Consider the following 15,869-nt stretch of genomic DNA (forward strand, 5'->3'; position numbering starts at 1 on the left):
CTCTAATCCAGTTTAATTCAATGGAATTCGCCATTTAGTGCGAGTCAACGAGAATCGGACCCAATCACGCCGTCTTTAATCCGATCCAATTCCCAACCAATTCATTCCACTTCGCTTCACCAAAATACAAGAAAAAAACGATAAAAAGTCCTCTCATCTCATCAAATTCGCTCGTAAACGCGTGCACGCACCGCAACAAGAATGCTGTGGAAACAAAAGATTAATTTTAGATTAAACAATTGAATCGTCCCGGTAATGCGTTTCTGATGACCTCTCGCAATAAATTAATTCAAAGTTGATGCGTTTCCAGCAATTATTCAACAAAGACGTCGTTTTTTTTTTTCGTTGGTTTAACGACAATTAAAAGTTCGTTAGTTGAATTTCAAGGAAATTATTGCGTTAATTACTGTTTTTTTTTCTATTGTTGTTATTTAAAAACGATAAAATCTTGCAATTGATTATCAATCGAGAGGAAGAGGCGCAGCAAAAGTGACCTTAAAAGTCTGCACACAAACAAATGTATTGGTGCAACAGCGATTGGAAAAGAAGTAATAAAAGAGACGACCTCTTCTCTTCTCGTGTGCGCACCGTACAAATCAGCCTAGAAACCATCAATAATAGCGCTCGAAGTGTGCTCACTGCTTCTGCACACCGATTGCGACACACACGTTTTAAAGGCACTTTCGATTTTATTTTATTTTTTTCATCGTCCCCTCTTCTGCACTGCATCTTCATGAAAAATTCTGCACAAAAAAGAAGTGAAATGTTAATTGCGAGATGTTCGACTTGCGCAAAATCCATAATGGATCTACGGCCGCGCGTATGGATCTACGTATGGAATGTGTCACAAGCAGATGGAAATATCGCGCAATCTTCGACTCTAATTAAACGGTTTCTTCGCCTGGAAAAATCAGCACAACGAAACGAGAATTGGAAGAAAATCTTCGTTCAACAGCTGCGACAACTGCGCAATTGTTTTGACCTTAAGATAGGATTGCGCGACGGTTTAAAGTGCATTGTGTTGTTTCTTGGATTCGTATCAAGGCCAACTATTTATTATTATTAATCTAGTTGGCGGAAACGTTTTGTTTTTGATTCCAGCGACGAAACTTTCTCCGTGTGATAATTTAATCAGAAAACAAATGAAGAATGAGTAAAAACAAATGAAGAATGAGTAAAAACAAATGAAGAAATAGAGGGAAAAAAAAAGAAACTCGTGGAAATGAGCGGAAGAGATTTGCGCTGCAATTACATCGTTTCCGATTATTTTTTTCTCTCTCATTATTTGCTTTATAATTTAGCGTATATCTGAATGTGTACTATAGTCATTTAAAAAATTGAATATTCACGAGAAAGCTGAATAATTGGTGAATGCAAGAAGTGTCTTGGAATTGCTGCGCGATTTTTAGTTTTTATAGTAAATCGTTCAAGAAATTTCACTACAATTTGTGTAAACACACGTTCACATTTTATAGGATAATTACAATATTTTTATTAGTAAAACTATACATAAATATAGATTTTAATGATGAATCATTATAGAATCAATAAAGTATATTAGATTTACTACAAGATTATTAATTTACTTGAAAAACTTTAACGAAATTGCAACTATTTTGTGTGAAAAGAAAACAACTTCATTTTTTGTAATTTCGTAAATATCTCAATAATCGCTTTAATTATATAAAAAACTAATTCTATTTATTAAAACTAAATATTCAAAGATTATATTGAGAATATTAAAATTAATGTAAACTTGTAAATAAATTGATTATGAAATAGAAAAATTTTATGGAAAAAAACCCTTTTATATTTTGGTGAATATTTATATTATTGTATTAAGTATAGAGAAATGTTAATATGGATATTAAAGCTAAATAATTAGGGAATACAAGGAATGTCTTGAAATTGTTGTACGATTCTTAGTTTTCTTGAAAATCGTTTAAGAAAATTTGAAATAAATTTTATGAAAAAAAATAGTTCTTTGGTAATTTAGTAAATATCTCAATAATCACTTTAATTGTATAAAAAACTAATTCTATTTACTAAAATCCAATATTTAAAGATTATATAGAGAATATTAAAATTAATGTAAAGTTATTAATTAGTATATAAATCATTTATGAAATTAAATTTTTTTTATGGAAAAAATACTTTAATATTTTGGTGTATATTTATATTATTGTATTAAGTATAGAGAAATGTAAATATGGATATTAAAGCTAAATAATTAGGGAATACAAGGAATATCTTAGAATTGTTGTACGATTCTTAGTTTTCTTGAAAATCGTTTACGAAAATTTTAAATAAATTTTAAGAAAAAAAAAAGTAGTACTTTGGTAATTTAGTAAATATCTCAATAATCACTTGAATTATATAGAAAACTAATTCTATTTATTAAAATTAAATATTCAAAGATCATATTGAGAATAATATAATTAATGAAAAGTTAATATTTAATAAATGAATCATTTATAAAAAAAATGGAGATAAAAAAAAAACACTTTTAAATTTTATTAAATATTTCGATAAATCCTTCAAATTATTAAGTAAACTAAATATACATATTAAAGCTAAAATCGTGGAGATTATAGTAAACATTTAAAATTTTCAATAAAATTCTAAGTTTTTTGAATAAATCGCCTATAAACTTTGTTGTACAATTGCTGCAATAAAACAGTCAACTAAATTTACGTATCATAACTGAATACGAACGCACAGATATTACATATTACATACATAATGCTCACAAGACATCTGTGATTTATTTGCACTTTCATTTTTTTTTCATCTTGTTACGACTGTCATGGAATTTTACACGATAAACAAACTCATTGTCTCGTTGGTAACGAAAAAAAAAATTACATTACGATATAGAGATTTTATAAGACTTTCAATTATAGATACAAATCGGAGATTTACATAAACTTAACAAAGAAATTCGCATTAACTTTTTATTTAAACTTATATAAGTTTGTTTAATTTCATTCTAATCTTATACAAACAAACTAATAGCGTTTAATTGCTTTAATTTCCATCAAGTTACACGTGAAGAATAAATGACTTTCTTATGTTTTTACCATATTAACTCATACTTCCTGGCGATTAATTAGAAATTGTAATTGCAAACCAGATTGACTCAAGTTTGATCCATTTTCCGCTCTTTTAATAATTACATCATCGTTAATCGAGATTTTTGATCGTAAAGTAATCGCAATAAACTAAAGCAATTCGCTTCAATTTATGTTGATAAAGATGTTATTAAATTGCTTATGAAACTGTAATTACTTTAAAGTGGATCAAATTATCCATGAGAAAATAAATGAGTTTGATTGTTGATTGCTGTAATTAAAACGTCCTCTCAATTTCTTTGATTTATACTAATTTAGCAATGATAATTTACGCTTATTTTACTCACAACATATTCAAAATTGATTTAGTTATTGAAAAATTTTAATTTTATGATCGAGATTTGAGTTATGCAAGAAAATCTTTAGAGTAATTTTTGGTCATAAAATATGATGATTTTAAAATTGACTTTCCAAGAAATGTAAATGAGTTACAGTATCAAATTTAATGTTATTTCATTCTTTATATATTGAAGATTTATATTGAAGTAGAATTAATTAATTGAAGTAATTATTATTAGTAAAAATATTGAAAATGAAAAACTTAGTTTTTCTTCCTTATTCTGTTTGTGTGTGTTCTCTCTTAAAAAATAATTGAATTGAGTTAAAGGTTCAAATTTAATGTTATTTCATTCTTTATATATCTAAGATTTAGATTAAAGGAGAATTAATTAATTGAAGTGATTATTATTAGTAAAAATTTTGAAAATGAAAAACTTAGTTTTTCTTCCTTAATTTGTTTGAGGTTTTTTTTCGTAAAAGACAATTTAATTGAGTTAAATGGTTCAAAATTAACGTTATTTCATTCTTTGTGTATTTAAGATTGAAATTAAAGTAGAATTAATTAATTGAAGTCATTATTATTAGTAAAAATTTTGAAAATGAAAAACTTAGTTTTTCTTGTTTAATTGGTTTGTGTTTGTTCTTTCTTAAAAGACAATTTAATTGAGTTGAAAGGTTCAAAATTAATGTTATTTCATTGTTTGTATATTTAAGATTTATATTGAAGTAGAATTAATTAATTGAAGTGATTATTATTAGTAAAAATTTTGAAAATGAAAAACTTAGTTTTTCTTGTTTAATTGGTTTGTGTTTGTTCTTTCTTAAAAGACAATTTAATTGAGTTAAAATGTTAAAAATTAATGTTATTCCATTCTTTGTATATTTAAGATTGAAATTAAAGAAGAATGAATTCATTGAAGTGATTATTATTAGTAAAAATTTTGAAAATGAAAAACTTAGTTTTTCTTCCTTAATTTTTTTGTGTTTGTTCTCTTTTAAAAAACAAGTGAATTGAGTTAAAGGTTCAAATTTAATGATATTTCATTCTTTATATATTTAAGATTTAGATTAAAGGAGAATTAATTAATTAAAGTAATTATTATTAGTAAAAATTTTGAAAATGAGAAACTTAGTTTTTCTTCTTCAATTTGTTTGTGTTTGTTCTCTCTTAAAAGACAACTGAATTGAGTTAAAGATTCAAAATTAACGTTATTTCATTCTTTGTATATTTAAAATTGAAATTAAAGTGGAATTAATTAGTTAAAGTTATTATTACTAGTGATAATTAAAAAAATAAAAAAACTTTGTTTTTTATTTAACATTTGAGAATTCAATACTTTATCATTAATTTTTGTCTTTGTTATGAGGTTTAAGTTTTTAGAAGACTAATGATGATGAGATGTGTTAAATTTTGATTGATTTGGTTCAAAAAACGTTTACGAAAATCGCATCGATATCTTCTAGTAGCGTTTGGAAACTGCTGCTGTTGTTGTTGTTGGTGTTAGGTAACGCGGCGAATCCGGAATCTAGTCGAGTCGATCAGACGGAGAGAAATTGAGATCGGAGGATTTGTGCATGCGGAGAAAGTGGAAAAATGAAGGAGAAGAGAAGAGAGGAGGAGGAGGTAAAGAAAGATCGCTTTCGATTTCTGGACCGAAAAATTGATTTCTAAAACATTCATCAAACTATTTGCATTATTAATTGGATTTCCTTAATCGATCGATTGAAAAATTTCAGCAAATCCTTTCACCAACTACTACTACAAAGGATTTCTGTGTGCAGTTTGCGAATTGCGCGAGAAATTGAGAAACTGCAAGAAATTGGATCTGGTGTTACGTAAAAATTGGATCGCTTTTTGCCTCGAGTGAGATCATCGACGACTTTTACTTTCTTTCGGATTCACGTTTTGCATTTTGGTCACTTTCCTTCGACGCGATTCCTCCGATTTGCATAACGTTGCGACACATGAGAGTGCTGTGAGCGTATTTCACCTTGAAGTCTCTTTGAAATCGAGGAAGGAATTCCTTTGTCTCTCATTCTCTGTTTATATATCCAATTAATTTTTGTTTTGTTGCAATTCGTAAACCGAAACTTCCTGTTTTCTTTTGTGTCTGTGTGTGTGTTTTTGTGTTCTTCTCTTTTTGAAGCAATGACAAAGTGCCATAAGTTTAAGATAATAAGTCGTATAAAGTTGGCCAACTAATAAATCCGCCGCAGCCTCGGATCCTTACTTACTTTACACTCGACGCGTCGAGATGTTTTATTTATGGGGGCCAATCAAGTCGCCTCTGCCGCCACCGCCGCCGCCTCCCGAGATTTATGTAACAACGCGACACCGAAACTTAATCGGCCCCAAAAATTACAATGTGCATTAAACTTACGACTACATTACATTTCCCACTCTCTCTCTCTCTCTATTCTTCCTTAAAACTAATTAATCATCATTTACACTAAATAAACTAAGCCACTATAAGTTTGTAAAACAGTAATAAATTCTTATTGCTTCGAATTTTTGTAATCTAAATTAGATTCTTTCCAAATAAACTTTCACTTTTTTGAGTTTACTAAACTTTACGTAGGCGTAATTCAAACTAAATACTAAATATTTGTTTTACATAATCTCAGTCGATATAAATAAAATTTGAAATATTTGTAGTATTTTCCAATTGAGACATCAAAGTGAAAATAGTGAACTTTCTTTCTTGCATTACTAAATTTACGTATAGCAATAAACCAAATTTGAATATTCTTTACATAAATCTAAAAACATGTTGCTTAAAATGAATCGTTACAAAGTTTTATGGATTTTCTCAATAAAAACGTGTATTTTCTTTCTCAATTATCATATGCATTTGAATACATAAATGAAGAAACGAATGGACAAGTCAAAAGTGAAGGAATGAATTAATTGATGTAATTATTATTAGTAAAATTTTTGAAAAGGAAAAACTTAGTTTTTCTTCCTTAATTTGTTTGTGTTTGTTCTCTCTTAAAACACAATTGAATTGAGTGAAATGTTCAAATTTAATGTTATTTCATTCTTTATATATTTAAGATTTATATTAAAGGAGAATGAATTAATTGAAGTGATTATTATTAGTAAAAATTTTGAAAATGAAAAACTTAGTTTTTCTACCTTAATTTGTTTGTGTTTGTTCTCTCTTAAAAGACAATCGAATTGAGTTAAAGGTTCAAATTTAATGTTATTTTATTCTTTGTATATTTAAGACTGAAATTAAAGGAGAATTAATTAATTGAAGTAATTATTATTAGTAAAAATTTTGAAAATAGAAAACTTAGTTTTTCGTCTTTAATTTAATTGTTTGTTCTCTCTTAAAAGACAATTGAATTTAGTGCAATGTTCAAATTTAATGTTATTTCATTCTTTGTATATTTAAGATTGAAATTAAAGTAGAATTAATTAATTGAAGTAATTAATTAATTGAAGTGATTATTATTAGTAAAAATTTTGAAAATAGAAAACTTAGTTTTTCGTCTTTAATTTATTTGTTTGTTCTCTCTTAAAAGACAATTGAATTTAGTGAAATATTCAAATTTAATGTTATTTCATTCTTTGTATATTTAAGATTGAAATTAAAGTAGAATTAATTAATTGAAGTAATTATTATTAGTAAAAAATTTGAAAATAGAAAACTTAGTTTTTCTTCCTTAATTTGTTTGTGTTTGTTCTCTCTTAAAAGACAATTGAATTGAGTGAAAAGATTCAAATTTAATGTTATTTCATTCTTTATATATTTAAAGGAGAATGAATTAATTGAAGTGATTATTATTAGTAAAAATTTTGAAAATGAAAATATTAAATATTTCTTTTACATAATCTTGTTTGATATAAATAAAATTTGAAATATTTGTAGTATTTTCCAATTGAGACATCAAAGTGAAAATAGTGAACATTCTTTCTTGGATTACTAAATTTACGTATAGCAATAAACCAAATTTGAATATTTTTTACATAAATCTAAAACATGTTGCTTAATGTGAATCGTTTCAAACTTTTATGGATTTTCTCAATAAATACGTGTATTTTCTTTCTCAATTATCATATGCATTCACATTCTATAACACTTCTAAAATATGTAGCTTAAAATGTGAACTTTGTCACTAGATTTACTAAATTTTCGTTGTATTCAAATGAAGAAACGAATGGACAAGTCAAAAGTGGAGGAATGAATTAATTGAAGTGATTATTATTAGTAAAAATTTTGAAAATGAAAAACTTAGTTTTTTCTTCCTTAATTTGTTTGTGTTTGTTCTCTCTTAAAAGACAATTGAATTGAGTGAAATGTTCAAATTTAATGTTATTTCATTTTTTATATATTTAAGATTGCAATTAAAGGAGAATTAATTAATTGAAGTGATTATTATTAGTAAAAAATTTGAAAATAGAAAACTTAGTTTTTCTTCCTTAATTTGTTTGTGTTTGTTCTCTCTTAAAAGACAATTGAATTGAGTTAAAGGTTCAAATTTAATGTTATTTCATTCTTTGTATATTTAAGATTGAAATTAAAGTAGAACTAATTAATTTAAGTAATTATTATTAGTGAAAATTTTGAAAATAGAAAACTTAGTTTTTCTTCCTTAATTTGTTTGTGTTTGTTCTCTCTTAAAAGACAATTGAATTGAGTGAAATGTTCAAATTTAATGTTATTTCATTCTTTGTATATTTAAGATTGAAATTAAAGTAGAACTAATTAATTGAAGTAATTATTATTAGTAAAAATTTTGAAAATGAAAAACTTAGTTTTTTCTTCCATAATTTGTTTGTGTTTGTTCTCTTTTAAAAGACAATTGAATTGAGTGAAATGTTTAAATTTAATGTTATTTCATTCTTTATATATTTAAGATTTATATTAAAGGAGAACGAATTAATTGATTATTATTAGTAAAAATTTTGAAAATGAAAATACTAAATATTTCGTTGTATTCAAATGACTAGTTTTTATTCCTTAATTTGTTTGTGTTTGTTCTCTCTTAAAAGACAATCGAATTGAGTGAAATGTTCAAATTTAATGTTATTTCATTCTTTATATATTTAAGATTTATATTAAAGGAGAATGAATTAATTGAAGTGATTATTAGTAGTAAAAATTTTGAAAATGAAAATACTAAATATTTCTTTCTCATTTTCTTTCTCAATTATCATATGCATTCACATTCTATAACACTTCTGATATATGTAGCTTAAAGTGCTGAAAATGTGAACTTTGCCATTAGATTTACTAAATTTGAGGGATGTAGTCTATGTATTCAAATGAAGAGACGAACAGGGAGGTCAAAAGTGCAGTCTGCGCAATCGAAATGACCGCATTAATTGGAAGCATTTGCAATTTTAATTTCCTAAACCCATTAACTCTAATTTATACATTCCATTAGCCTCCTCTACGAGTCTGCGTGTTTATGCGCTTCTCTTCTCTGAAAGATTTATTACTTCTTCTCGTTACATCGCCTCCTCTCTGCTCCGCTTTGCTCTGCGCTTACCCAACCAACACCAAAGCCAACATTGATCAATTTACCCGACGACTCTAAATGTTTAATTGCTCAATCCGCGCAATAAGTCTCGATCCAGTTTTACCTATTTCTCTTTTTTTTCTTCTTCTGCTTTTTGACCTGCGGAGGATTCAGACTTTCCAAAAGTGTTGCGATGCAAATGCAATTACCGACATCGATTGCACCTGCGAAATCATACCGAAACGATGCTAAACGTTCGCAATTATATTGATATAGTAAAAAGAAAAAATAACGTATACATTTATTTCCACATAGAAATTTCGAAATTATTATTATTTTTTTATAAATTATTATTACAAAAATATCAAAATTTGTTACTGAATTGAAATAAATCAAGTGACATGAAAATTACAATTAAATAATTTAAAAAAAATCAAAGTTACGTTGGTTTTTGATGAAATAATTACATTTGTTTTCTAGTATCAAATCATCTCACATATTGAGAATAAGAACAATAAATTTAGCACAAAAAAACTGGAGTAAGATACGTGGAAGTTGTTTGGGTCATTAAATAACAGTGAGAATAGCGTTACCTTTTATTGAATAGCAATTGTTTTCCACTATCAAATCTCTTATACAACTCCATTCAATTCAAAGTAAAATACTTATTACGTTATTTTATTAAAATATCACAAACGTTATAGAAATAATTTTTTTTTTTTGTAATAAAATCACTTTGAAATTTGTCTTTCAAAAAATTTATTTAAATTAGCGAAGAAAAAACTGCGGTGAAATAAATCAAATTAAGTGGAAATAAAAACGGGGGCAATTAAAAACCGCAATCGCTTAGCAACAATTAAATAAACAAAAATTTAAGGACATTCATCATTTGTTTCGTTTTTAACGCCAGCTTCCTTATTGTTCCAATTACATGTTTCATTTCTAAGCTCACTCTAATTTATTATATTTTTGTTGCTGTTTTGTTTTTGATTCGCTTTTGTTTCTCTTTCAATATTCAATTGTCGCTATTTCGATTTTCATTCCTTGATTTTCATTCGATTTTGTTTGTTTTGATTTTGTTTTACTTATTATTTCAACTTTTGATTTTGTTTTATTCTTATTTCTCATTTAATTTTGTTACCATTTCTATTTTGTTTTTGTTTATTTATTTGTTTTTTAATTTTATGTCATTTTTGTTTTCGATTCGATTTTCTTTGTTGCTTCCGGATTGATTTTGTTTTATTTGATATTTCGATTTTTGTTTCCGTTTCGTTTTTGTTTCTCATATAATTATTGTTAACGTTCCTAATTTGTTTTGTGATTCTATTTTGTTTCATTTTTGTTATTTACTTGATTCTATTTAATTTTTGTTTCTTATTCAATTTGATGTTGCTCTTTCGTTTCTAATTCGTTGTTGTTTTTTTTGTTGTTGTTGTTTGTTGTCATTTGAAATTGTTCGACGGTGAAATCATCGAGGTGGCGTCGACTTTAAGCGCCATATCAAAACAAATAAATAACATTCAAAGTCGACTCTGATTTTTTCTTCTTCTCTTATTTGCGTCATCTTTCTCTCGCGAATTAAGGAATTCGCAAACAAATCACAACGAATTTTTTTCATAATTTAAATTTTGGAAAGTTGCCCGACTCAATTCATTTGTTTCCATAGCTCATTAATCATATTTTTTTTTCCATTTACTAAAAATTTCTTCTCAAAATCTTAAATTTAGATTTGTTTATAATTGTTAAGCTTTAATAAAACAGTTAAATTTTATTTAATTCTCACTTATAAAACATTTATAATTTCATAATAATGTAGAAAAGATAATCCGCGAGAATGGAAAAAGCACTGACGTGATGTTTCGTTAAATATCATTTGTTGTGGAATTTGAGAAAGTACATCCACATAGTATGTAGTGTATATATATATATATCGTATATCTCTATAGTTGGAAAACAATGCTCTCCTGATAAATTACGAATGGGTATTAATCATAGAATAAAAGGAGTGTAAATACCAATTGCTACGACTTTATGTGTGCTAGCTAGTGCATATAGTGTGTATGTGTATATTCATTATGAGTCAATTACAAACTTGATTTATCGAAAATGTTAACGGCCGCGCTTCTATGTTCAAACGATTCAAACTAAAATTAACTCAACAATTAACACGTAATTACCATGGAAACAATTACAAATTAAAACTATACTTACAAACAAAAAAAAAAACAAAAAAGCATCAATATAAATAAGTGATTAATATGTAAATATTAATTGCTTACTATATCGAAAACATCAATAAAAATAAGTAATAAAGACGTAAATATTAATTAGGTAAAATTAACAAAAAAATATGTAAATTCCAGAAACTTGTCTGTTTTTTTTCAAATTCTTCGTTTATATTCATATTTAAGCTAAAAATATAAAGAATAACAGGTTTATAGTTAAATTCCTAAGCTTTGTTCTGTCGATTAATTTTTCAAAATAGAAATTATCAAATATGAATACGTCTCATTACATTTTTGTTGATTGCTCAAAATCTATAACAATCAGAATCGTTATTAAATATACATATTAAAGCTAAAACTATAGAGAATAATAAACTTATAGTTGTATTTATATGAGTCTGATAGTTTTTTTTAGTAATTAATTACAAAAAAAAATAATTATTAAATAAGGAAACATGTCTTTACATTTTCACTTATTTCTGAAAATCAACATTAGTTAGTTTCATTACTAAATATACATATTAAAGCTAAGACTATATAGAATAATAAAATTATAGTTGCATTTCTATGACTCTGATAGTTTTCTAGTAATTAATTACGAAAATTGTAATTATAAAATACGAAAACATTTCTTTATATTTTGTTTTATTTCTGAAAATCAGCAAGAATTAGTTTAATTATTAAATATACATATTAAAGCTAAAACTATTTAGAACAATAAACTTATAGATGAATTTCTGTGATTCTGGTAGTTTTCTTATAATTAATTATGAAAATTGTAATTTTCTAATAAGAAAACATCTCTTTACATTTTGTCTTATTTCTAAAAATCTACATTAATTACTTTCATTATTAAATATGTATACTAAAGGTAAAACTATAGAGAATAATCAACCTATAGTTGGATTTCTGTAACTTTCATAGTTTTCTCGTAATTAATTATGAAAACTGTGACAATAACATATGAAAACATCTCTTTAAATTTTCACTTATTTCTCGAAATCTACATTAACTAATTTCATTATTAAATATAGATATTAAAGCTAAAATAACAGGTTTATTGTCTCATTCATTTTCGTATCGTTTTATCTCAGGAATGTTGAAATATTTGTGTTGAATGGATGAAATTGTATTTGTTTTCTTCAATTATTGTTCGTAAATTAAAGCACTCTGCGATTTGGAATTTACATTAGACATTTTTGTGTAGGTGCAAGAGATTGCGCAAAAACCGATATTCTTTATTTTCGTGAAAGCGATCCACACACGCCTCGAATTCCTCGCCACCTTCTTTTACGCAATTTCGTTTTTACATTTACGTTTTTATTCCTTATTTTGCAGATGCTGCACCTTCATCATCATCATTGTTAGTGGATGATCAGCAGGCGGCGGCTGCCGAAGGAGAAAGAGACGAATACGTCGAAGCGCTCGAGCAGGAGGAATCACGAAACGGGGAGCAATTCGAAGGAAGCGAATCTTTCTACCCATCGTTCGCGCCTTTGCACAATCCACCTTTGGGTCATTCCAGACCGTTCTATCAGCAGGAGAGGGCGTACAGTCATAGACCGACTGGATACCAGCAGCAGCAACAGCTCGGGTTTGATAGCGGCGCCCGTTTCAGCGGCTACAAAAGCGACACGTCTTCAGCGGATTCCAACAGTCAAGGCCTTCTGGGTTCCGGGAACTTTGGTGTGATCAGAGGTGGCACGTTCTTCGGCGACAGCGACGGTGATGCTTCCGGTTACGAGCAGTACGGATCTTACTACCAGAACGGACACGGAAGACCCTCGTTCTACTTCCCGAGCAACAACCCGAAACCGAGGCAGTTCCAGCAGTTCGAGAACTTCAGGGATTTCGCGGACATCAACGTTCCATCCTCGTACTCGCATTACGTCGTAGTTTACGCTAATAAGAACAGCACGACGCAGGAGGAAGCAATCAGAAGGCCGAAGAACATCATCGAGCATCTGCAGCTCTTGGACGCAGCGGAACAGAAGAAACTCTCCAAATCCAAGAGGAAACTTTCCTTGACTTCCTCCACGGATAAGAAGAGGCCGCGATGGAACAAACCTTCACCGCGGGATCTCCGCGAACCTCTTCTCGCCCTCAGCTGAAGACATCATCAACTTAGCTATTATTAACACCAACATTTTTTCCCCAAAACCTTTAATTATCCTTTCTTATTGTATTTTATTATTTCTTTCGTTTCAACTTCGCAGGACCGTACCTGACTGTTTACTTTAATTTCTATTTTTATTTCATCCATTTATTATTTTTCCTTTTTTTCCCTGATCGAGTGCGAATGCGTGTGATATATATTACTAAATGAATGCCCTCTAGTTATTAAGTAGTTTGTTTGTTTTTGTTTAAGTGGAGCAACAGAGCCATCAAAACGTAATTTAATTAGTTATCTTTTAAGGAGACGAATACAAATAAGAATGTAAGAGAAAATGAAAAAAAAACACAAATCAACTATGTATATATATATATAATTATTATTATTAGGAGTACGCGTGCACGTTTAGTGTGCACTAAATAAATGCTATTTTTTTATATAAACTCTTGTTTTTTTTATTATTCCTTCAACTGAGGCCTCCTAATTCGCAGCAACAGGTTGTTCGTCGCTCACCCCTAGATTTCCGAAAGAGAAGAACGGTTTTGCAATTACCATTATTATCGACGAATCTCTCATTTTGTAATTATGATTTTTGTTATATAAGTTAAGGTAATTAAGGAAATAAATGATGGGCGATCATAGTGAGTCCTGAAAACAGTCGAGGTATACATGATAATTCAATTGTTTTCAGGACTCACTTCGTTCGCCCATCAAGAACATTCTTGTAACCATTAAACATTCCTATTACTATAATATTAATAACAAATAATCAAGAAAATTAAAAAAAAAAACTTTACTAATTAACTAGAAACTTCTAATGAGAATCTTCATGCTAATTCTATTTTTTTTTTGTATTTTCTTTATAATTAACTAATGAAATGACGAGAAAACGAAGTGAGTCCTGAAAACAGTTGAAGTAGAAATAATACTTCCATTGTTTTCAGGGGTCACTGCGTTCGTCCATCAAGAGCATTTTAGTATTTGAAAAACTAACAATTTCTTATTAATGTATATTACTTAATATTAATTAAAAGTATTTAATGAAAATCTTTTCATTAATTCTTGTGAACATTTTGATACTTAACTGTGGAATTGATAGACGAACAAAGTGAGTCCTGAAAACAGATAATTTCTATTACTTAATATTAATTACAACTAATTAATTAATATCTTTATATTAGTTCTTAAAGATTACATTTTGATATAGAAATCATGATATTTAACAAGTTATTGATGGGCGAATGAAGTGAGTCCTGAAAGCGGATGAAGTTCAAATGTAAACTTCAATTGTTTTCAGGACTCACTTCGATCGCCCATCAAGAAAATTATTATAACACTTAAACATTCTTAGAATATTAATTACAAATAAGCAAAAAAATTAAAAAAAAAACTTTATCAATTAACTAGAAACTTCTAATGAGAATCTTCATGCTAATTCTGATTTTTTTTTTGTATTTTTTTATAATTAACTAATGCAATGACGAGTAAACGAAGTGAGTCCTGAAAATAGTTGAAGTACAAATAATTCATCCATTGTTTTCAGGGCTCACTGCGTTCATCCATCAAGAACATTTTAGTACTTGAAAAACTAACAATTTCTTATAAATGTATATTACTTAATATTAATTACAACTATTTAATGAAAATCTTTACATTAATTCTTAAAGATTAAATGAGAGTATGAAAATTTTGATATTTGATTGTGGAATTGATGGACGAACAAAGTGAGCTCTGAAAACAGATAATTTCTATTACTTAATATTAATTACAACTAGTTAATGAATATCTTTATATTAATTCTTAAAGATTTTATCTTTATATTAATTCTTAATGATTACATTCATATAGAAATCATGATAATTAACTAGTTATTGATGGGCGAACGAAGTGAGTCCTGAAAGCGGACGAAGTTCATATGTAAACTTCACTAGTTTTCAGGACTCACTTCGTTCGCCCATCAATGAAATGTTTATAACTAAGAACCTAGCATATATATACACAGTTCTATTAGTTAATATTAACTTAACAAAATACATTTGAGAATGATAGTTTTGATAGAAAAAATTGTATTGATGGGCGAACGAAGTGAGTCCTGAAAACAATAGAAGTATCATTTGTTAAATGTTTATAACTAAAAACTTAGCATATATATGCAAAGTTTTATTAGTTAATATTAACTTAACGGAATATAATTGATAATGATAATTTGATAGAGAACTTTATATTGATGGGCGAACGAAGTGAGTCCTGAAAACAATTGAAATAACTTAAATACCACTAGTAACTGAAGTTTGAACAATTCTTTAAGTTTTCAACGATGTAAGTGAGAAATGTATTTTTCACTAATACTGTGGATATGTTTGAAGTGTATTCGATTGAAATTAGTTCCGGCCGTGTGTAGGTAGAGTGATACGGGGTGAAGAGAAGTGGAGAGAGATGTGGCACCCATATCCTCCTTGCTACACAATCCATATTGCGCACGTAATACAACAAATAACGGCAAGTGTCTTCTTTACTTCCTACCAGAACGAACGAATATCCATTTGCTTCCTCCATCGAACCACCAATTGTAAAACACATCCACCTTTACAATATTCTTTTCATCCTTCTCACCCCATCCCCAACGTCGTCTCCACCGCAAATATTTCATTT

At 27.8% G+C, this 15,869-nt stretch overlaps 1 protein-coding gene across 1 annotated transcript in view; it reads left to right on the forward strand.

Annotated features, from left to right (window-relative positions):
• Window positions 1-13,599, forward strand: part of LOC108564698 — a 21,585-nt gene extending 7,986 nt beyond the window's left edge. The window contains exon 2 of the mRNA XM_017923797.1: window positions 12,443-13,599. Within this exon, the coding sequence (XP_017779286.1) occupies window positions 12,443-13,215 (773 nt within the window). The 3' untranslated portion in view covers window positions 13,216-13,599. The remainder of the gene's footprint in view (window positions 1-12,442) is intronic.
• Window positions 13,600-15,869: the final 2,270 nt, after the last annotated feature.

This window comes from Nicrophorus vespilloides, unplaced genomic scaffold (assembly GCF_001412225.1).
Source record: "Nicrophorus vespilloides isolate i.1.1-1 unplaced genomic scaffold, Nicve_v1.0, whole genome shotgun sequence".
Classification (NCBI taxonomy): domain Eukaryota; kingdom Metazoa; phylum Arthropoda; class Insecta; order Coleoptera; family Silphidae; genus Nicrophorus; species Nicrophorus vespilloides.